Source organism: Oncorhynchus nerka, linkage group LG6 (assembly GCF_034236695.1).
Source record: "Oncorhynchus nerka isolate Pitt River linkage group LG6, Oner_Uvic_2.0, whole genome shotgun sequence".
NCBI classification, from domain to species: Eukaryota; Metazoa; Chordata; class Actinopteri; order Salmoniformes; family Salmonidae; genus Oncorhynchus; species Oncorhynchus nerka.
Window position 1 is genome coordinate 26,494,704 of NC_088401.1, and position 22,136 is coordinate 26,516,839.

The 22,136-nt window shown below is 42.2% G+C and overlaps 2 protein-coding genes across 4 annotated transcripts in view; both read left to right on the forward strand.

Annotated features, from left to right (window-relative positions):
• Positions 1–9,117, forward strand: part of LOC115130250 (collagen alpha-1(XVIII) chain-like) — an 81,419-nt gene extending 72,302 nt beyond the window's left edge. For 2 of the 3 annotated variants that reach the window (XM_029661179.2, XM_029661180.2), the window contains exons 30-42: positions 60–101; positions 2,271–2,298; positions 3,164–3,241; positions 3,413–3,438; positions 3,567–3,656; positions 4,127–4,271; positions 4,383–4,447; positions 4,701–4,823; positions 4,931–4,978; positions 5,176–5,205; positions 6,133–6,336; positions 6,836–6,951; positions 7,971–9,117. In XM_029661179.2, coding sequence (XP_029517039.1) covers positions 60–101; positions 2,271–2,298; positions 3,164–3,241; positions 3,413–3,438; positions 3,567–3,656; positions 4,127–4,271; positions 4,383–4,447; positions 4,701–4,823; positions 4,931–4,978; positions 5,176–5,205; positions 6,133–6,336; positions 6,836–6,951; positions 7,971–8,175 — 1,200 coding nt within the window. In that variant the 3' untranslated portion in view covers positions 8,176–9,117. The remainder of the gene's footprint in view (positions 1–59; positions 102–2,270; positions 2,299–3,163; positions 3,242–3,412; positions 3,439–3,566; positions 3,657–4,126; positions 4,272–4,382; positions 4,448–4,700; positions 4,824–4,930; positions 4,979–5,175; positions 5,206–6,132; positions 6,337–6,835; positions 6,952–7,970) is intronic. The other variant, XM_029661181.2, reaches the window with a different exon arrangement.
• Positions 9,118–13,871: 4,754 nt separating this feature from the next.
• LOC115130251 (reversion-inducing cysteine-rich protein with Kazal motifs-like) overlaps positions 13,872–22,136 on the forward strand; it is a 61,376-nt gene continuing 53,111 nt past the window's right edge. The window contains exon 1 of the mRNA XM_029661183.2: positions 13,872–14,098. Within this exon, the coding sequence (XP_029517043.2) occupies positions 14,029–14,098 (70 nt within the window). The 5' untranslated portion in view covers positions 13,872–14,028. The remainder of the gene's footprint in view (positions 14,099–22,136) is intronic.

A 22,136-nucleotide genomic window follows, 5' to 3' on the forward strand; every position in this document is an offset into this window, starting at 1 on the left:
GTCAGGTATTGTAGCTCTCCTGTGCTCACTGTCCCCTTCTTCCCCTACGTTTTTTGAAGACAGTTTTTCCCATCCCTCCCAGACCACACTGCAAAAAGGCCGTAAGTGACTGACAGCACAGCGGTGGGCAGGCTGAGCTCAGGCCTGTCTGTCTGGCTCTGTGGAGTATACCTTTTCTTTCTGACTCATTCCTTCCATTTCTCATTCTCTCTCTCTCTCTCAACCAGTCATTCACACAATCAGTCTCTCTCTCTCTCTCAACCAGTCATTCACACAATCAGTCTCTCTCTCTCTCTCAACCAGTCATTCACACAATCAGTCTCTCTCTCTCTCTCTCTCTCAACCAGTCATTCACACAATCAGTCTCCCCTCTCTCTCTCTCTCTCTTTCTCTCTCTCTCTCTCTCTCTCTCTCTCTCTCTCTCTCTCTCTCTCTCTCTCAACCAGTCATTCACACAATCAGTCTCTCTCTCTCTCTCTTTCTCTCTCTCTCTCTCTCTCTCTCTCTCAACAAGTCATTCACACAATCAGTCTCTCTCTCTCTCTCTCTCTCTCTCTCTCTCAACCAGTAATTCACACAATCAGTCTCTCTCTCTCTCTCTCTCTCTCTCTCTCTCTCTCTCTCTCTCTCTCTCAACCAGTCATTCACACAATCAGTCTCTCTCTCTCTCTCTCTCTCGCTCTCTCTCTCTCTCTCAACCAGTCATTCACACAATCAGTCTCCCCTCTCTCTCTCTCTCTCTCTCTCTCTCTCTCTCTCTCAACCAGTCATTCACACAATCAGTCTCTCTCTCTCTCTCTCTCTCTCTCTCTCTCTCTCTCAACCAGTCATTCACACAATCAGTCTCTCTCTCTCTCTCTCTCTCTCTCTCTCTCTCTCTCAACCAGTCATTCACACAATCAGTCTCTCTCTCTCTCTCTCTCTCTCTCTCTCTCTCTCAACCAGTCATTCACACAATCAGTCTCTCTCTCTCTCTTTCTCTCTCTCTCTCTCTCTCTCAACCAGTCATTCACACAATCAGTCTCTCTCTCTCTCTCTCTCTCTCAACCAGTAATTCACACAATCAGTCTCTCTCTCTCTCTCTCTCTCTCTCTGTCTCTCTCAACCAGTCATTCACACAATCAGTCTCTCTCTCTCTCACTCTCTCTCTCTCTCTCTCTCTCTCTCTCTCTCTCTCTCTCTCTCAACCACTCATTCACACAATCAGTCTCTCTCTCTCTCTCTCTCTCTCTCTCTCAACCACTCATTCACACACTCTCTCTCGCTCTCTCTCTCTCTCTCTCTCTCTCTCTCTCTCTCTCTCAACCAGTCATTCACACAATCAGTCTCTCTCTCTCTCTCTCTCTCTCTCTCTCTCTCTCTCTCTCTCTCTCAACCACTCATTCACACATCAGTCTCTCTCTCTTTCTCTCTCTCTCTCTCTCTCTGTCTCACAGTCACTTGTTCAATCTGTGTAGTATCATTCCTAACTTCTCCATCATAAAAGGGGAATGTGCATGTTGCATCCATGGTGCCTAACCTATTCCAGGTGTGAATAGAGAATCTCTCCCAGCATGCTGCATGTCATATGGACATGATGGTCATGTGGTGTGGGTTTGCTTTTCCATAGGTTGGTGTTTCATGGAGAAGACTAACAAAATGCAGGATGGTCCCCAGGATTGAATATTAAACATTCATGAAAATTATAATATTTAGATTTTTAGAAGATGCACTAGTATCAAAACAGAAGCAATTGTTTATATTGCGGTATGTATTTGCCTGGTATTTGGTGAGGCGTGTAGTAATTTCCAAGAATTCCATTCAGATTGTATAACCGTGTAATTTTGTAGTAAATACCAGGTTAATAGTGTTCTAAAATACAACCTAACCAAATAATGAATGTACTTACTATGTAAGGTCTTTCAGAAGTGAGATGAGCCAAGTGTGAGCTGCATCTCCTGTCTTTCATGGGGCCCATCTTGAAAAAGCACCTTTCATCCAGGGTGATGGTGGTCACTGGCATGTTTAAGATGTTGTTTTTTTTTCATCCTTCTATAACCCTCCATTTTGTTACAGATAGATTAACTCGTCCACTGTGAATTCAACGTCATTTATAATATGAAAAATGACATACTGTAGATACAGTATAATAGCTGTCTTGGATTCATCTTGTCATCATGTGCAATGTTTTTGTTTGTGTCTGAGATGCATGTTCCTTTCACAAGCCCTGTTCTTGTTCCCGCTGAGACAAATCCAACATGTCTTTTAACATGTTCGTTTCACTTTTTCAGATAAATGGTTCTAAGAGCTCAACAAATGGTGAGTTGAAGGACTTTCTGGATATGACAATACATTTCAGAACATCATAAATAAATACATTTGATGTATTTCTTTGTTACAGTTTTTCGTAACTTGAAATACAAATAACATCAGTGAATACAAAAATGCACTGTTAAAGTGTTCTGTTTTCATCAGAAGAGAAATTAATGCAATTGTGTTCGCTGTTTCCGGTAATCAGTAAATAATACTGCGAAAAAGTATAAATCACCCCATCAGTGTCATACCATGTACAATATAGAGACTTCTTTACAATATTGAGGACATGCAGAGATGCAGAGAATGAAGTTGGGTTACTCCTAAGTAATCATCTTCGACATTGTGACCTTCCATGATAGAGCTTTGGTGTAGATTGAGGCTATACATTCATATCAGTTGTGTTCCTCCATTGTATTCACCTTTCATTATTTACATTGTGGATAGTGTTTCTGTGTACCAATGGAACCAGCCTTTGTATTGAATACATAGCATTGGATTGTGATGATGAATGAATCCTGCAGACAATGTGCTTCATTTAAAAAATGTTTTTATGTATCAGTAATAATATTTGATTTGAGGAAATATGCATAAAAGAAGAGTAATTTCCGATCATTCTGCACCTTTGGATAGTACTTCCAATTTGGATCATTATTTAGTGACTGCAAAGAAAAAGTATTGATATAGTGTGATTTTATAGAGACAGACTAACTTTCTGTTTTGTCTGCTTGGACTCACGAGATAAGTATGGCTGCGTTAATCTTTTTGCAGGCAGTCGTGTTCTTTTGATGAAACCATTTGCAATTACTTGTGCTGCATTCTCTGATATGAATGCCAAATGCTCACCTGTTATTCCCTATGTGACCTGTAGGGGGGGCTAACTGTCTTCCAACTGAGACCAAAGGGGACAGGGGGGAGAGGGGTTTCCCTGGGATGCCTGCCCCATCACGTGAGTCATGATAGATAGATAGATAGATAGATAGATTTATTACTGTTCACCTACAGTATGATTTTGATTTACTGTTAATATAAAGAATACATGTTATAATCTGTCATAAGGACACAGGTGTTGTTCATGCATTATCTTTAATAACCAATGGATGATGTGTTTTTCCTGCAGTTACAATGCTTCCCAAAGGAACTACGGTAAGTTGAATTTGTTTCTGCTGTGTGTGTGTGTGTGTGTGTGTGTGTGTGTGTGTGTGTGTGTGTGTGTGTGTGTGTGTGTGTGTGCTTCTGGAGCTCTCATAGTCTGTGTGTCTGTCTATCCACAGGGGAATAAAGGGGACCACGGCTTCAGGGGGGAGAAGGGGGAGGCCGGGTTACCGGGCTCACCTGGTATGCCTGGGAGATCGGGACTGGTGGTGAGTCCCATTTCCATTGAGACCATATGCTTCCAAAGCCCCGCTCATCCACCACAGCTTTGACCAATTACAATTACTGAGAAGATCACGATACAACATAGACACATGAGATGGTACATAATCAGTGTCAACGTCATTTGAAGGGGTTATTGTAGTCTATGACCTCTTTTGATGGTGTGCTAGATAGGCATTTGGGTTGTGTGAGTAATGAGGATTTTGAACTTAGCCACGTTGGCAAAAGGCAGAATTGACTTGAAAGGAAATCCAAGTTGTGTGCAAAATAATACATTGTTTTGCCAATTCTTACAAATTCAAGTGCTGCATGCAACAATAGGGGATTTTCTCCCTACTGGCTGCATTTAAGTAACCCCGCAGCATCATGGGGTTCAATAAGTCACCATGTTCCATTAATTTATTATATGTAAAGATACTGGAGATGAATATCTACTAAAGCACTGTGTTTGTTTCAGGGCCCCAAAGGAGAAACTGTTATGGGGCCCCGTGGCTATCCAGGTGTTCCGGGGTCTCCTGGTACTCCTGGGTATGGGAGACCTGGCCCTCAAGGCCCCCAAGGGCCTCCCGGCCCCCCCGGAGAACCCTCTCGATTTGGCTCAGGTAAGACTTTGTGGCACCCTTTGTGAAATGTTCTGTATGGTATAATATGGTGACTAGTATCACATAAGAAATTCTTACCGTTGTGCTTGTCTCTCATTTTTCTAATTCCAGCTGTGACCATCCATGGGCCACCAGGCCCCACTGGCCCGGCTGGGCCTCCTGGGACCTCTGCCATGGTCAGTCAGTCTGTCCCCTCCATTACGCTGTCACATATCCGCCCCATCACGCCATAATATCATACCATCAAAATGTCAACTCTGTTACATCATGTCATCCTTGTTACATTATCACGTCAGCTCCGTCACATCATCAAATAACCTGTTCTTTCCTCAATCACTCTGGCCAGGGTCTTCCCAACAATTACTATATTCCGATACTTCGTTCCAGTCTAATAATGTGTTTCTCTCTATGTTTTTCCTTTATTTGAAGACGTTTCCTTCCAGCGAGGTCATGATGCAACAGACGAAATACAGCAGCGAGGGGACCCTAAGCTTCACCACGGGGACAGGCAAACTCTACATCCGGGTGCAACAGGGATGGAAGGAAGTCCTGGTACAGCAGCATCTCTGGCTCCCTCTCTTCCATGTCACTATAGTGTCTCTGTGAGCCGTGAAACTAACTGGCGTGTTTGGTGTTTATCTGTGTCTCTGTCTCTACAGCTTGGTGACTTGATCCCCCTCCCATTGAATCTCCTTCTAAATGACGAGGTAAGAACAGAGTTGAGATGAGGATGGAACATGTTCAACTGCATGAATTTTCTGCACAATTCTCCCATTGACATCAATGCATTATGTGAAAGTGCATTGTAGACCTCCATATGATGGATGCTTATAGCAGAATATTCTGTGTGATTGCAGCTTTTTATGTTTAGAATCTAATTAGTAATACACTTTTGCCCCCTTAGGCTCAGCCAGGCAGCGGCAGAAAATATGGGGTGAGTTTGTTGACAAATTCAGACAAGACTGACTAAGCGTTTGCAACTGTGCAAAGTTTGCTCTTGTTATTTCATAGGGGAACAATAAAAGGTTTTTAAAAACATAAACCTGTCTCTACACTTCTATTGAATATCCTTTCTTACTCAAATATTTACTTGAACTTTTGTTTCACCACTTTGTCTTATGAAACTTTGCACTGGAGCAAAGAAACAGTCAATTAAAATACTTTCTTAGAACTGCCTGCTTTCTAGTTTGTATCTAGTAAAGGGAGAATAAGTCTGAAATTGAATCTTTGTTATTCGTTCTTGAAAGCAAGTCATTGGTTTGGCTCAAGTCTGGCCGCAAAATGAGCTGGAGACAAAATTTGATTTTGCCGTGGTTTGGAGTATTCCACTTTTAGACTAAATGACTGTCTGTGTGCTGTCATTGAAGGACAGCCCGAGGCAGGCCAGGTTTGGTTTTTGTGATTTAGATCCACACTTCACAAAAGAAGACTGTACCATGCTACACTGTTACATTCCCATTTCAACAGCACTGCCAAGGCCATCACCTAAGCCAGGTTTTCCCAAACTCAGCCTCCCCCTGTGTGCACATTTTGGTTTTCGCCCTCGCACTACACAGCTGATTCAAGTAACCAATTGAGCTTTGATTATTTGAATCAGCTGTGTAGTACTAGGGCAAAAAAACAAAACGTGCACTGGGGAGGGGAGGGGGGCAAGGACCGAGTTTGGGAAACCATGACCAAAGAGAGATGAGAATAGTGGTGGGTGTGTGTGTCTGTTTGTGTATATGCACTTGTCAGTTTTGTTGGATACCTTGACCACCTGGAGTAGTATCCGGCTCGAAAGGACCATTGAATGAAGTGGTGGTTTAGAATACATACTAATGACTAATGAATGACCACTGTTCCACTGTCTCGTCCTCAGCTCAAACTGGTGGCTCTGAACCAGCCCCACACAGGGAACTTTGGTGGGGTCTACATAGCAGACAAGATGTGTTATGAACAGGCCAAGGCCATGGGCTTGTCTGCTTATTACCGGGCCTTCCTATCCTCCCCAAAACCCCGGGCTATTAATAAAGACCTGGTCCCCCAGAAGTTCAGGGAGAGCTACCCCGTTACCAACCTCAGGGTAAGCCAACTTCTGTTTCCCATAGGTTCAGTATTAAAGGCCCAGTGCAGTCAAAAGTGTGATTTTCCTGTGTTTTTATATATTTTTCCAAACTATGAGGTTGGAATAATACTGCGAAATTGTGAAAATTATGATAATACCGTTTTAGTGTAAGAGCTGTTTGCAAAGACCGCCTGACATTTCAGCCTGTCTTTGTGGGATGTAGTTTTGGCCTGCCTGATGAGACCAGCAGGCGGTAAATTAGTTAATAGACCGATAAGAAAGAGAGTTCCTAACCTCTCTGCCAATAACAGCTAGTTTTCAGTTTTCCCCTCCCCATTCACTCGCAGACAGTCCTAGCAAAATTGTTGCTTGAGAAATTGCTCTTTGTTAAGAAATAATTTTTGCTATTTAAAAAAAAAATCTGAAATGATTTAATATTGAGATAAAAAGGTCTAAAAAATAGGTCAAAAAAATAAAGTGTCAGAGTCAACTCAATTACTCCTTTCTGTATCCACAGGGTGACATTTTGTTCAGTAACTACAAGTCTATCTTCACTGGGGGTGGAGGCAAATTCCCGCCAAACATCCCAATCTACTCCTTCGATGGACGGGACGTATTGGCAGACCCCTTCTGGTCAGTGAAATAGACAGATGTCCAGTTCCTCAGACACAGGGCCCTGTGGCTATGTGGACACGCTCATCCACAACTCATCCTATTTCAATCTCTAAAGAGTGAAGGCTAGGTAGACATCCTTATCCACCCGTCATGTTCTCCACAGTTCCACCCGACCCAAGCAGCTTCACCAAAAGACAAGTGGGTTTGGAAGAGCGAGGCATGAAGAAGGGAGGGGACAGACATGGCTGTTTCCACAAAATGACATTTTAAATGCAGGATAGCCCGACCGCAATCCAGACATCGGGGGTTGTAGCGTTGTGTTTTTCAGCCCGGGCCAATGTGAGCCAGCTATGTCCACCCTCACTCTATTTTGCTCCTATTTATACACAGCCATGTTAAATTTAGCGGCCCCAACCAACCAGAGACTGGAGGCTGGCAACTGTGGCTCCAAAGTGACTGTTTATAGATGTTTTTCAAACAGACACTTTCTGACTTTGTGGCGAAGTCTATTTGAGAGCATGTATGAATGGATATAGCAGGGACAGAGCAGAGAAATAGGTTTGTTGATGTCATCTGTTAGGTTGAGGTTACATCTGTGGGTATCTCTGCTCAGTTTGGGGCTCCATTAGTTCAACTCCCATTTGTTTGTTTTGTGACTTTATTCTGGGAGGATTATTTAAATAGAAGCTAAATTAAACTTTTAGTTGGTGTTTGCGTGAACATCTGTTATGTATGCTGTATGACTTTTTAACATGTGTGTGTGTGTGTGTGTGTGTGTGTGTGTGTGTGTGTGTGTGTTCGCGTGTACTTTATGTTTGTACATAATAGGAGGACGGGCTCATTGTAATGGCTGGAACTAAATAAATGGCCAAACACAAACATATGGAAACAACATGTTTGACGGTTCCAATATATTCCATTCCAGCCATTACAATGATCCTATAGCTCCTCCCACCAGCCTCCTCTGGTGTACATGTCCCTGTGTATATGCTGTATCCATACACTCTCCCACTGTATTTGTTTATCGCTCCCAACAGGCCTAAGAAGAGCATCTGGCACGGCTCCAATACGTTTGGCAACATGGCGGTAGACCGGTCCTGCGAGTCGTGGCGGGTCAACGACATTTCCATCGTGGGCCAGTCGTCCAGTTTGTCCTCGGGCTCCCTTATAGGACAGCAAACAAGCAGCTGCTCCAACGAGTTAATTATTCTCTGCATTGAGACCATAGAGCATGTTCAATAGACCTTTAACAGTCTCATGCCCCCCCATTCCTCCATCCCCCAATCCATCCACTGTCATCTTAACACTCTGGAAAGGTGTAAATACATGAACATTGCTTTATGAACATGTTATCATCGTCATCAACTTATTCCTCTCCCATCCTCTGATTGGTTGGTTGATTGACTGAGATGGTGCTAAAGAGCGGATACTGTCTGTCAGACCAGCTCCAAATCGTGGCTTTGCACAGTTTTTTTAAACCAACTTTCAAATTACAACTGTCAACTTTCAAGATTCTTTCTCACTACAGATATTTCTCCTAGTCAAAATGTCACCTTTTGTCTTCCAGTGATTGGTCGTGTTTACAGGTTGTCCTATTAGGTCATTCTATAAGAGATGTTTACTCCATTAGACCAGGGCCAATACCATATTTCACACAACATAATGTCCATATTCCAACAAGGGAACAACCAGTATTACCACCAAAGAAATTTTGATGCACTGTATTAGATTTGTTTTATACTTTTGTCACTTCATATCCATGAAGATTGTCTTTCAGTTTTTTTAATACATTTTATACACATTTCTCATTTGAGCAACAATTTCTCTCAGTGTTTAATTTAAATTCAATGTTTTATTTATACCTTGACCGCACATAACATGAATGAATCAAATGATTAAGGTTAAGTATGTAATTTATAGATTGTTTGTCAAAGTGACTGTTTCAGTTTTTTGCCTCTTCTGAAATTGGTCGTTTTTTGTACAGCATTCCTTTCACTGCGCTAGAATTTTGATTTGATAGGTACCTAGTTAGATTTAATATAAATTCCACCCATCATATAGAAATTCACCACAAAAAAAAACTCATGGAATTTTTATACAACAGAGATTTGATCAGTATGTGAGAGTATGTTTTATACAATAATTGGTGCTTATTGAATAAAAATGTTTTCTTTTTCTTAATAATATGAGTCTGATGTAATTTTGTTTTGAAAGCCTGGTCCAGTTACATTGACGCTGGCTGCCACCCATGTACTGTGGTTAAAGGACAAGACAAACCAACACGAAAGTTGGCCATTCCCGGTACGACAGATGGTGGCGATTGAACATTAACAGAATATTACACCGATATTCTGTGGTCAGAAGCGATAGGACGGCCACCTGCTGCGAATGACCAACTCTTGAGTCAATCAGGGATGGTAGTGAATTTGGTACTGATGTGGTACTGTAGCATAGAGGCTCAATGGTGGGTTTTTAGCAATTCCCCCTTACTTCAGTTGGTGGCTTTACCAAGACATAGGCCCTATTTGAATCCTTCCCTTCACCCCTCCTTGAAGTAATCAATGACAGTGATTAGTGTAATCAGTAATCAGTGACAGTGATTAGTGTAATCAGTAATCAGTGACAGTGATTAGTGTAATCAGTGATTAGTGTAATCAGTAATCAGTGATTAGTGTAATCAGTCATCCGTGACAGTGATTAGAAATGACAAGACAGATGAAAGCCATGTGATGGATCCCTGGCGTTCACCTATCCAATATCTAGTCCAGGGGTGTCAAACTCATTCCATGGAGGGCCCAGTGTCCGCAGGTTTAATTTTTCCCCTTTCAATTGATACCTAGACAACCAGGTGAAGGAATTCCTTAGTAATTAGTGACATTCTAAACAGTCAGAAGGGGTCTGCTGTGTTTGCATTAGCAGAGAGTACTATGATTATGGCAGAAGCTCTATGAGTACTATGAGAATTATAGTTGGGACTACTTCTTCTGGTCGCCCGACCCTGTCGCAGTACGGGTGAGTGACGACACTCGGCCTACATGTGTAAACCCCATTAGCCGAATTCGAGCTCTTTTGCTGCTGTACAGTAAGTAACCCTTTCCTTCAAAGAAGTTTCCATGTGTCTTGTGAGTGGGTCGTAGGCCTACCACTCTAAAGGCGGAGGGAGGTCTTCCTGTTACTACTGTGATTATAATGGTGTACAGGATGTGACAGTTTGAATACAGGTCTTGGATGGATCTAGGTGGGGCTGCAGAAGTTCCAAAGCGTGCTTCCAGCAACTACAGTACGATTACATTTGTCATTGTTTTGGTTAACACATCCCCCAGCCCAACACGGCTGTAGTAATATGCTATTAGAATAAAAGGCTGGATGAATGTAAATGTTATTAAAGGGATAGTTCACCCAAATCACAAACTGAGACATTGGTTTCCTTACTCTGTAAGCAGTCTATAGAAAATGTATGACAGCAATCCATGCTTTGGTTTTATTTTCCTGGTTACGGGGTAAGGAAACCATCGTGTCATTTTGTAATTTGGTTGAACTTTTCCTTTAACTTACAAACACTAGAAATACTGCCATGGGGTTTGAATTGGTTACATTTTGGTCAGAAGTATAACTTTCTGTGCCACAAGGTACATTACTTTCTGTGCCACAGGGTACATCACGAGTCTGTCTTTGGCTTACACAATATGGCTGAGTTTAAACAGAAGATCTGATCTGATTGGTCAACAGACCAATAATTAGGCAAAAAATATGAATTGGGCTGATCATTGCTGACTATCCAGGACACGTTGCTGTGCAAATCAAACACTTGGTGCAGGGTGAAAAAAATGTGTGCAACGCAGTGGCTGCGTACACACAGGCACTAATTGATATTCGACCAATCAGATCAGCTCTTTTGCCAATAATTGGGCAGAGTATAAGTGTGTGTAAATGCAGCCAGGGAGGAACATCTCCTATTCCAGTCATAGTCTGTACTTGAACAGTTACCGAGCCAAGCACTAGTAGGACAAGTTGTCTATGGTATCTTTGTATAACATATTCAACGGAATTTGCAGTATGGGCTGCTCCTGGTACTCTTAAAGCACCACTCGAGACTTCATCTCATTCAGTCCTCTCACACATGTCAAATATTCAAACCCTTCAGTAACAAATAAGGCAATTTACCTGAAAACAATTGCTATTGCCACCCACAAATTTTTGATCCATGTCCATTGTGGGACTGGATAAGACATAGCCAAAACATCTGGCTCTCAAAGGACACAGTCTGAACGTCTGTGTGAACGTGACTGCTGTTTGCGTTCTCAGGAATGGGGAAATGTGGGGATTTCATTCACACCCATACAGTAAGCCACATATCCAAAAAACGGACAGTGTGCCAGGAATAATAGTGGTAGAATTGCACGTACAAGTACTTGTCATCACACTGTCTGTCTGACAGATGGTGAAAGGGCTTGAGTTTTGCCTAGGGGGGAGACGGAGGAGTGGATGGCCATGAGCAGCTGAAGGACAGGCAATTCTCCCTTCACACCTACTGGTTAATCTCTCACACACACACAAACATACACACAAACCTGTTATTGACCAAACTTTCATTAAACCTTACTATGAGTCACACAGAAATGCCTAACCCATAATGCATGACTTTATTGAATATACACTGAGAGTACAAACATTAGGAACCCCTTTCTAAAACTGAGTTAGAACCCCCTCTTGCCCTCAGAACAGCCTCAATTCATCAGAGCATGGACTCCACAAGGTGTCAAATACGTTCCACAGGGAGATGCTGGCCCATGTTGACTCCAATGCTTCCCAATATTGTGTCAAGTTGGCTGGATATCCTTTGGGTGGTGGACCATTCTTGATACAGACGGGAAACTGTTGAGCGTGAAAAACACAGCAGCATTGCAGTTCTTGACACAAACCAGTGAGCCTACTACCATACTCATTCAAAGACACTTAAATATTTTGTCTTGCCCATTCACTCTCTGAATGGGACACAATCCACGTCTCAAATGTCTCAAGGCTTAAAAATCCTTCTTTAACCTGTCTCCTCCCATTCATCTACCCTGATTTGAAGTGGATTTAACAGGTGACATCAATAAAGGGTCATAGCTTTCACCTGGATTCACCTGGTCCGTTTGTCATGGAAAGAGCAGGTGTTCCTAATGTTTTGTACACTAGCATATGCTCTAGTGGTTAAGGCCTGTGTGAGAACGAATGCACTCTGTTGTATCGTCTGTTTTTTTTTCTCTTCTTGTTTCTCATCAGATTTCTATACATCCAGCTCATCACACTTCATGATGTTTTCTGTAGCCTCTCCCAAGCCGCCTGTCATCCCTGACACACACATCATCAATAACATTCCACCATGACAGCTTCACTGCAGGAACGTGCGGGGGCCAACAGGAAAATAGATTTTTGAAGAACATGTAGAGGCTCTGTCTGTCTGTCAGGCTTTTGTCACATCTAATTCCCATGTCAACGAGCGGACCGGTCCTTTTGTGTGGCGCGGCGTACAAATCTGTCCATAGGGGGACAGAGATCAGGGGTCAGATGAATAGAACCCCGGAGCTGGGAGGATGTTAGGGCCTGGAGTCAGCATTGTGGCCCCTGGACCTCCGCCACTGTTTGTCTCCCAGGGGCCAGGGCAGGGCAGGTCAGGAAAGTCATGTGACCTTTAAAAGGGCATGTTTTTAATCAAATTGACTTTAATCTAACTTTATTCATACCACAATGGACAATTGTACTAGGTAAAGTTCCCAAATGCATAAAATGTATGCATGCATGACTAAGTCGCTTTGGATAAAAGCATCTGCTAAATGACATATTTAGTAAAGTTGTGTATGTGCAAATACATGAAGTTAATACATTAATCTATAACCTCATTCAAGCATACATTCTGGATAGCCATCAATATGATCATTAGAAAGCATAGTGACATTTTACTGAAAAAAAAAAGAGACAGAAAGTACAGAAACGCACTATAATAACACAGTTTATGCCAGACGCTTTTATCATAGCGTCTTACAGTTAGTTATATGTTCCGTGTATCCATTGATACTTATCATTGTTTGCGGGAATCGAACCAACTACCCTAGCGTTACAATTGCCATGCTCTACCAACTGAGCTAGAAAGGAGCATAAATAGAGTAAAGTTAGAAGAATCCGATGCCCATGGCACAGCACAGTAGACCTGACCTCGGCAAGGCAGCTGAGCTGAGGCTGTTCCTTTCAGTGATTGATATGAGCCTTGGAGCCGTCAGCAGAGGTTGGTTCATCAACTCAACATTGGGCCCTTTGTGAGCGCAGAGCGTCTGGGCGACCATGCTAAATGCAGTGTTGTTGTTTTTCATTATAAGCATTATATCTTATTATATCTCCGCTAACCAGATGTCATAACGGATGATGTGTTTGCTTCCCCAGGACATTTAGGCTGTATCATTTGGAACAGCAGGTGTAGGCTGTCATCGTTGATTTCGATGGTCAAACATACATTAGCCTATATAGTTAATTAGATTCTTTTCGCTCACTGTATTTCCCGTTTTATAGTCTGGGATATTACAGAATGGACAGTTGCTTTGCTGGAGAACGATGATTTATATTTCCATCTTTTATAGGAATAAATGTGTGGATGGCTCAGTTTGAACAAAGACATTGTACTGGTTTGTCTGTGCAAGAATGCAAGAAAAGTTCACATTTTATGACAAAAAAAGATTTCGAAATATTTCTAGAGGACACCATGATTCTAGAAGCCTAATTGGCTGACATCTCTGGAATTCAAATGAAATACTTTCAGGCAATAACACCACACCCATGCATTAATAACGGCGTTATTATACTGTTCTCATACGTATGTCACCGTTAACCCAGCCCTCTTCTGACCGGTGGGATTTGTCCTGTAGGCGCATGCCCAGTATGCGCTGTGTGTGACCACCAGTTCTCCATCTCCTCCACTATTCGGCCTGTATATGAGCGGATCACGAGAGAGAGCCGCATACGCTAATGTAGCCGACACAGAGGGTCTCATGGAGCTTGTCAAAGCGGCAGTGTTTTATTTGTCTTTTCGTTCACAATGCACTTTAGGATTTCAATAAGATGTATGTGTGTTTTGAGATAGTGACTTTTCTTCTCGCCTTCAACTTCTACGATTTGGTTCTTACTCAGGGTAAGTCTCCGCTTCGCTTTTCTTCTTTCACTAAACATTACATACAGTAATTGATATGCCTGTGTCTCTCTAAGTCCATTTTTTTGTGCTCTTGGGGTCTGTACTTGATTCAAAACATGCAAGGTACACAATGATAAAGTTCGCTCAAGTGAGAGCAAATCCTTGTAGGCGACCCAAGTTTTCACTGCGCCGAGTTTGAACTTGTTGATTCACTTCTACAGTACGCATCCTGCAGTATGAGACCTGTGAGTAGCCAGCAACCGTTTTAGGCTAGACTGTTTTATGAACAGAACAGACCACACTTTGTGTTTTCTAACGGTACTTTGTATTGGGACGTTTAGGTGACATTTTTCTAATGTTTCGGAGGGAATACAGTAATGACCCCCCCATATAGGTTTCCGTTGTGAACATGATATCCGTAATTTTCCTTCACATTGTGTCACGCTGGTTTCTACCTCTCATTTCTGACACATTGTATCACGCAAATGGGGAGGGTCCCTTTACCGGTGATGGAACTGCTGCCAGTCATAGCTTGTTGTGTGGACTATTATATTGTGGTCATGACATTACATCATTTAATACGTGTTATATTTGTTTCTCTTCGGTGCCTTAGAATAGCCTGTTGATTAGGCTATAGTCGATCCTATTAAGGGCACTAGCTAGATATTGTGTGATGTAAAATCTCAACGTTTTACTTATTAGGTAATAACATGGCTGAACATTTGACACCACGTGAATGAAAGTGTAGCCTAAATCAAATCAAATGGTGTATGTCACATGCTTCGTAAACAACAGGTGTAGACTATCAGTGAAATGCTTAGGCTGCTTACTGGCTCTGTCCAACAATGCAGAGAGAAAAAACATAGAAATATAATAACACGAGGAATAAAACTGCATAGGCTCCACAATGACTAACCATAAATTGCCTATATACACCTGGTACCAATACCGAGTCCTTTGATAACGATAAACTGCTAATCCTTCACACCGGTCAATTAGCAAATACAGTGTTTAGGCTATGTAGGCGAGACTTTTATTAGGGTTAGACAACTGCCCTTGACTTTACTTTCTCATGCTAATGAATTTGGCAAAAGCCATTTTGTCACACTTACAATTTGTTAACCAGTTGGCGCACCCCGGTTTCAATATAACAACAATGTCTGAAGGCAACATTGTAGGTGTACCTTTCTTATCAATAGTCATTTGGCCACATCATTCATTGATGCGGGATTCCTCAATCTTTACGGATGGGGTTAGGGTGGCAGCAGCTCTAAATTCGCATCTGCCATATGAGGACTTTGATGTTGTGAAAAGTGCTGTGTGTCCACATGCGCTCAGGATGTGGATTAGTTCGCGTAAATATCGCTCTAATCTGTCACACTGTGCATTGAACATGAAAGACGAGGCATCGTTTAGAACTGCAGTTAGGACCCACATTAGCCAGCTGGCATTATGAACTGAAGAGAATAAATGAACCTACACATGGGCCGTTTTGTGAAAAAGTTCTACAATGTGATAGCGTAGTCCTCGCGCCTTGGGAACATCTGGGAAACGAATTTGGCCCCAATCGTGACCACTGCCGCAAGATAAAGGTTTTCTCATTGTCCCACTCCCTCGGTTATTTCGTGTGAAAAATTCCCTAAATGTTTTTCTCCCCACTTAGCTAAAACTACCCCCCCCTTTCCTTTTTAGTTTATTTTCATGTATGTGCTATTCAGGCTAGTCATCCCTGTTTTAAGGGGATGCATCTGCAACCAATTGAACATCTCCTCAAAGTAAGGCTGGTTTAGGAACATGAGGCAGAATAGAATGGACGGCAGTCTTTGCATCATCTGAAATGTGTGTCATTTCAAGCATGCATCGTTTTTTTGCATCATGTTGTGCCATGCTTTTACAGACAACAAATGTAGTTATTGTTTTGATCTATGCAAATTCAAATAATAGGCAATAGTATAATAGGTATCATCGTTTTTATGCAATGTGAAAAAAAATGTGATTGTGTAGCCTACCAAAGCTATTAACTTGGCACGTGGTTATTGAAATAAATGAAATAATGGTATTTATTTTGATCTGACTCCAATAATTGTTCATTTAGGAGAGTAAAGAGCATGTTTGCAAGAACATTGGTTTACATTAATATCAATGTATATTATGTTTCAGACCTGAGACATAACTGAACAGTTTTCAGGTTATTAGATTAGGCTCTGTAAAGCATATGTACTTATGTTGACACAACATTGAAGTTGTTACATTAAGGGCCACCATAAATGTCAAGATTGTCAAGTTATACCTGAATGTGACTGGGGAACACTACATAATCATGGTTCCATCTGACATAGGATCAGTACAGGACTCACTTGAAAGTGACACACTTTTAAACTCCATATCCATTTGTATAGCAATACGGCTGGATTTGCATCTCATCAACAAAGGCCGATTATTTTTTATTTTACAAGTAGATTGGATTTTAAAGACCCTCTCACGTTCTTTGCCTAAAAGTGTGGCATTTCTCCCGAGGGAGGTGAGACCTTTGTTCATTTCAATGGGTCCAGAGCAGACTGTCTGACGGGCAGGCTCAGAGGGTGGCAGCAACAGAACTGGAACTTATGTAATAGAACAAGACGGGTTCCTCATTTGATCACTCGCCAAAAAAAGACTCAAGCTGATTCCATCGCCACTACCTCTCCTTCCCCCCAAAACACACACACACACACACACACACACACACACACACACACACACACACACACACACACACACACCACTTCCCCCACCTCTTTTCCCTCTACCTGGACATATGTAGTTCATTATGTTTGTTCATACTCTTATCCCCCCATCCTTCCACCTCAGATGCATGTTCCCCAGTGTGTGTGTAGTCAGTGGAGGGACAGGCCGGCTCTGTGTCCCTTTTGATTTTCCTAATTGAATATGAAAAGAGGGGCGGGACGAACTCCCTCCATCTGGAGGCTGGAGTACAATCAGGGCCTCAACATCTGTTGCTCCACACAGACTGATGGTGTTCAGGTGCTCCTCCAGGGGTTGGAGGAATGTGCAGTGCCCTGCGTGAGCTGCACACCTGGAGCGCACATGGACCTGCTGGTCACACTGGCTATCTTTACGTAACCACAACCACAGACACATAGGTGTAGCACCTCCATGTGAGGGTAAAATAGTCCAAACGTTAGACACACTATGTATGATTATGTGCTATATGTAGATCATGTGGAGTCAGGCATGCACATTTTTTTATAAGATGTTGTTCCCAAGCGATAGGTCAGGAGCACTTACTGTTGGATCTTGGCTGAATTCTTTTGGGTTGTGGTGGGCCTTGTGGCTCAACACATTGATTGTGTTTGTTGAAATCCAGAATCTGGGTGGATGACCCAAAACAGTTGGTCATCAATCATGGTTAAACATTAAGGGACCACCATCCTATGGCCATGTTTGGAGATAAATACTGAAAAGGCCTATTGTTTACTTTTTGAAGATTGTATTGTGCCAGCAGCAGTGTAATTGACTTTTGCTTCATTGCTTGTGTGTTGCTATGAGGTTCCTAAATGGGAGTGTACTGGGGTTGATGAATTCAAACTGGACCCTGGTGTCGATCAATCCCGCATCCGATTTTAGCCCTGAGGCTACCCATCACCCGGTCTCTCTATTCCCTCTGGTTGTTTTATGAGTCCCTCAATCCTCACAGATGTCATTTAAAACAGCTGGAGGAAGATATTAGTGATGGCAAGAACTTTGTTTTAGATATCTAGCACTTCATCCATCATCATTTATCTCTTTAGAATATTGTGTGAAGAAGTTTTTTGAAGATTCTTCAATGGAGCAGACTTTTATAGATGCAAGACACAATTTATGGCCTTTGATGTTTTCACACCCCGAGTACATTCTCTTCTTTAGCTGGTTTCTTATGGATCTTGCGTGATGGAGGGACACAGATTTTTGTCAAATAATTTGCCAGCCCAGCATGTGTTAAAAACACACTTTCATGTTTTTATTTGATAGTTGTTGGTCGATTTTCCTGTCTAGTTACTCTGGTAAAGACACTTCAATGAGGGAATCAAATAAACTCATTTGAGCACAAGTCAGTTGAATAAATACAAGTTATCTATCAACCATTGATTAAAGAGAGTTTGGTCTCCATGGATGAGGGGTTATGATGACAATATTAATATTCTCTATTCATTCTCTTGTTGATTTGAATAATTACTCAGGAATTTGCTTCTCCTGGTCATATAGTCTATTATACACTCATGCACAGAACAGAAATATAAACACAACATGTAAAGTGTTGGTCCCATGTTTCATGAGCTGAAATGAAAGATCCAAGACATTTTCCTTACGCACAAAAACTGTATTTATCACACATTTTGTGCACAAATTCATTTGCATCCCTGTTAGTGAGCATTTTTCCTTTGCCAAGATAATCCATCCACCTGACAGGTGTGACAAACCAAGAATCTGATCAAACAGCATGATCATTACACTGGTACACCTTGTGTTGGGGACAATAAATGGCCACTCCAAAATGAGACATTTTGTCACACAACACAATGCCACAGACATGTCAAGTTCTAAGGGAGCGCGCAATCGGCATGCTGACTGCAAGAATGTCCACCAGAGCTGTTGCAAGAGAATTGAATGTTCATTTCTCCTCCATAAGCCGCCTCCAATGTCGTTTTAGAGTATTTGGCAGTACGTCCAACCGGCCTCACAACCGCAGACCACGTGTATGGCGTTGTGTGGGCAAGCGGTTTGCTGATGTCAACCTTGTGAACAGAGTGCCCCATGGTGACGGTGGGGTTATGGTATTAGCAGGCATAAGCTACAGACAACGAACACAATTGCATTTTATCGATGGCAATTCGTGTGCACATAGATACTGTGGCGAGATCCTGAGGCCCATTGTGAGGCCAAGAGATGCATATCTGCATTCCCAGTCATGTGAAATCCATACATTATATTTTCATATGTGCAGACATATATTTTCATGTAGTGCAGACATATATTTTCATGTAGTGCGTACATATACAGTATTTTCATATAGTGCAGACACATATTTTCATGTAGGGCATACATATATTTCATATAGTGCATACATATATTTTCATATAGTGCAGACATATATTTTCATATAGTGCCGACATATATTTTCATATAGTGCAGACATATATTTTCATATAGTGCAGACATATATTTCATATAGTGCAGACATATATTTCATATAGTGCAGACATATGTTTTCATATAGTGCAGACATATGTTTTCATATAGTGCAGACATATATTTTCATATAGTGCAGACATATATTTCATATAGTGCAGACATATATTTCATATAGTGCAGACATATGTTTTCATATAGTGCAGACATATGTTTTCATATAGTGCAGACATATACGGAGCATATCAAACATTAGGAACACCTTCCTAATATTTCATATACAGATGTGGTCCAATATATTGGCTGCCTTGCACTTTACAATGGAGTGCAATGGAGCAGAACGTGTGTTTTCTTCTTCCTCAAAACGGGTTAATGACTTTTTTACCCTGGTGGTACCTGCAACTTACAACAAGTAGGATAAATTACACTTGCAGAGAATCACTTGCCTCCAACTTAATTCATTAGAATTTTGAATAATTTAGTCCAGGCCATGTTTTGACTTTGAAGTGAAAAATGTAAATTTCAGTTTAGATTATAATTTTTTGGGTCCTGTGCATCAAATAAAACAAATACACGTGTTAACACCAAAGGTTTTTTCAATTTCAACTTATTTTTGAATAAATAGTGACTCGTACATGGGTGCCATTATATTTGACTGCATCTGTAGTACAAAGGCCTACACATCTTTTTAGTGAATCAGGACACAGAACGAGTTTTGGTGCGAGGAAACGTCTGTGTCTCTAGTCTCTCCCACATTTCTTCACAACACACTGATCCCTTAATGCCTCCCTGCTTATGTCAGATCGCAATGTATTAATGCACAGGAAGTCACCTTTGACCCAGAGGCATTAAACTCTCCCCTAGAGGGTTCAGGCTGCCAGAGAGGAATGCGGGAGCAGCCCAAACATCAGACAAGAATCCATGACTATTCACCATTGTGTTTGTGTGTGTTTATAGCCCCGATGGTGAGAAGAGGACATCCTAGGCTGAGTTCTGAAACACAATAGGAGAGAATATGAGATTAGAAAGTTCATTTTAGTCTGCTATATTATTGACATTTTCGTCTCTGAAATCGAGAGGTTTGATATTGTTTAAGTTGTTTGGAGAGAAAAGACACAGAGCGAAAGACAAAGCAACCTCCACAAGAGCATCCGCACAGGAAGCGGACTGGCAGGAACTGCTTTTTTTTGGGGGGGCGCACATTGATATTCCACACTTCATCAGCGGCTATATGCTTCAGCCAGGGCTAGCGCTGCTGCTATTTCCAGCTTGGTTTGTTATAGCATAAATACCCCTCCATTTTATCCCTACTCTCTCCTTTGAAGATCGCCTTGTGTTTTGTGGCTATATACGGGAAGCGGCTTTCGTCGGACGGCAGTGAGCAGAAAATACAGCCGTCCCATGCCAGCCCGCATCAACACACACTCTAACGGCAGGTAGCCTAGCGGTTAAGAGCATTGTGACAGTAACTGAAAGGTCGCTGGTTTGAATCCCCGAGCCGACTACGTGAAAAATCTGCCGATGTGCCATTGAGCAAGGCACTTAACCCTAATTGCTCCTGTAGGTGGCCGAGTGTCATCTAAATGACTAAAATGTCAAATGTATAACTGTTAAAGCCTGAAGCTGCTTTGTCAAATCTCAGAGCTTGTATTCGCAGTGTCTCAGAGTAGGAGTGCTGATCTAGGATCAGGTCCCCGATGCCTCATTCATTGGTATCTAAAAGGCAAAACTGACCTAGATCAGCACTCCTACTCAGAAACACTTTGTGAATACGGGCCCAGATATCCAGTAAGCTAAGCAGAGAAAACAGCTGAATGAAGCAGCTGAACCAACCAAGGCCTCGGCCAGCCCACTAGGTAAAGACAGACACAACACAACACTGGCCTGTCTCTGTCTGCTGCTGGTGCCAAGACTGCAGGATCAAACCGATCTGTGGTGTGGACAGAGGGATTTACTCCAACCACACAGGGCCAGATAGCTACTGAACTCACCCACGCAGTTACTACAGAGGCTTGGGTGAGCACCCGAGCCACAGACATGTAGCACAGAGTTTGGCAAACACTGTTTCAGATGTTGACACCTTAAGACAAGAATTTCAATTAGATTGTTATTGTCATGGAGTTATGGAAGACAGTTTGCTGAACTCTTGCTACAGCCTGGGCGAGGTTAGTTAATGTAGCTGTAGCCAGTCATAATGGCTTAAAGATGGCCGTCCCACATTGCGTGTCTGTCAGCGTTTTAGTTGACATATTTTACATTTCAGACAAATATGGTGCAATAGTGTTAAAAATGACTCAGCGGTTTGTAGCTTTCTCAGAGCTGATACTGAGCTATTGTAGTGGCGTTTTTTCCCCAGCTCTGAGCTATTGTAGTGGCGTTTTTTCCCTCCTTACCCTCTCCTCCGTCCTCTCTTCTCTTCCCTTCCCTTCCTTCCATGCCTTTGTTATTAGCCGCCAGTCTGTGCATTGTATAGTTGGAAAGTCAGACTGCATCTGCTGTGAGTGCTAAGTCCTGTGATCTTTCAGGCCAGTCATACGGTACATGTCCCTTTGTATATGCGTAGCAGGGCAGGAAATGGGATGGGTACGTCTTGGCAGATGTCTCCGTCCCGCCAATGAAAGCGGCGCGTCTGACGTGATTGATTCCCGCTCTCGAGTCGTGAGGAGAAGTAAGGGGCATCACACTGGGAGAAGAAGAGGGTGCTTTTGAGGTGGGCAGTGTGTCCCCCTCATGAATGTGCGTGCACACACTGACAGATGGGGTTGTAGGAGAGACTGCACACACTTCTCTCACTGTATTTCTCTTTCTCTCTCTCTCTCTCTCTCTCTCTCTCTCTCTCTCTCTCTCTCTCTCTCTCACACACACACAC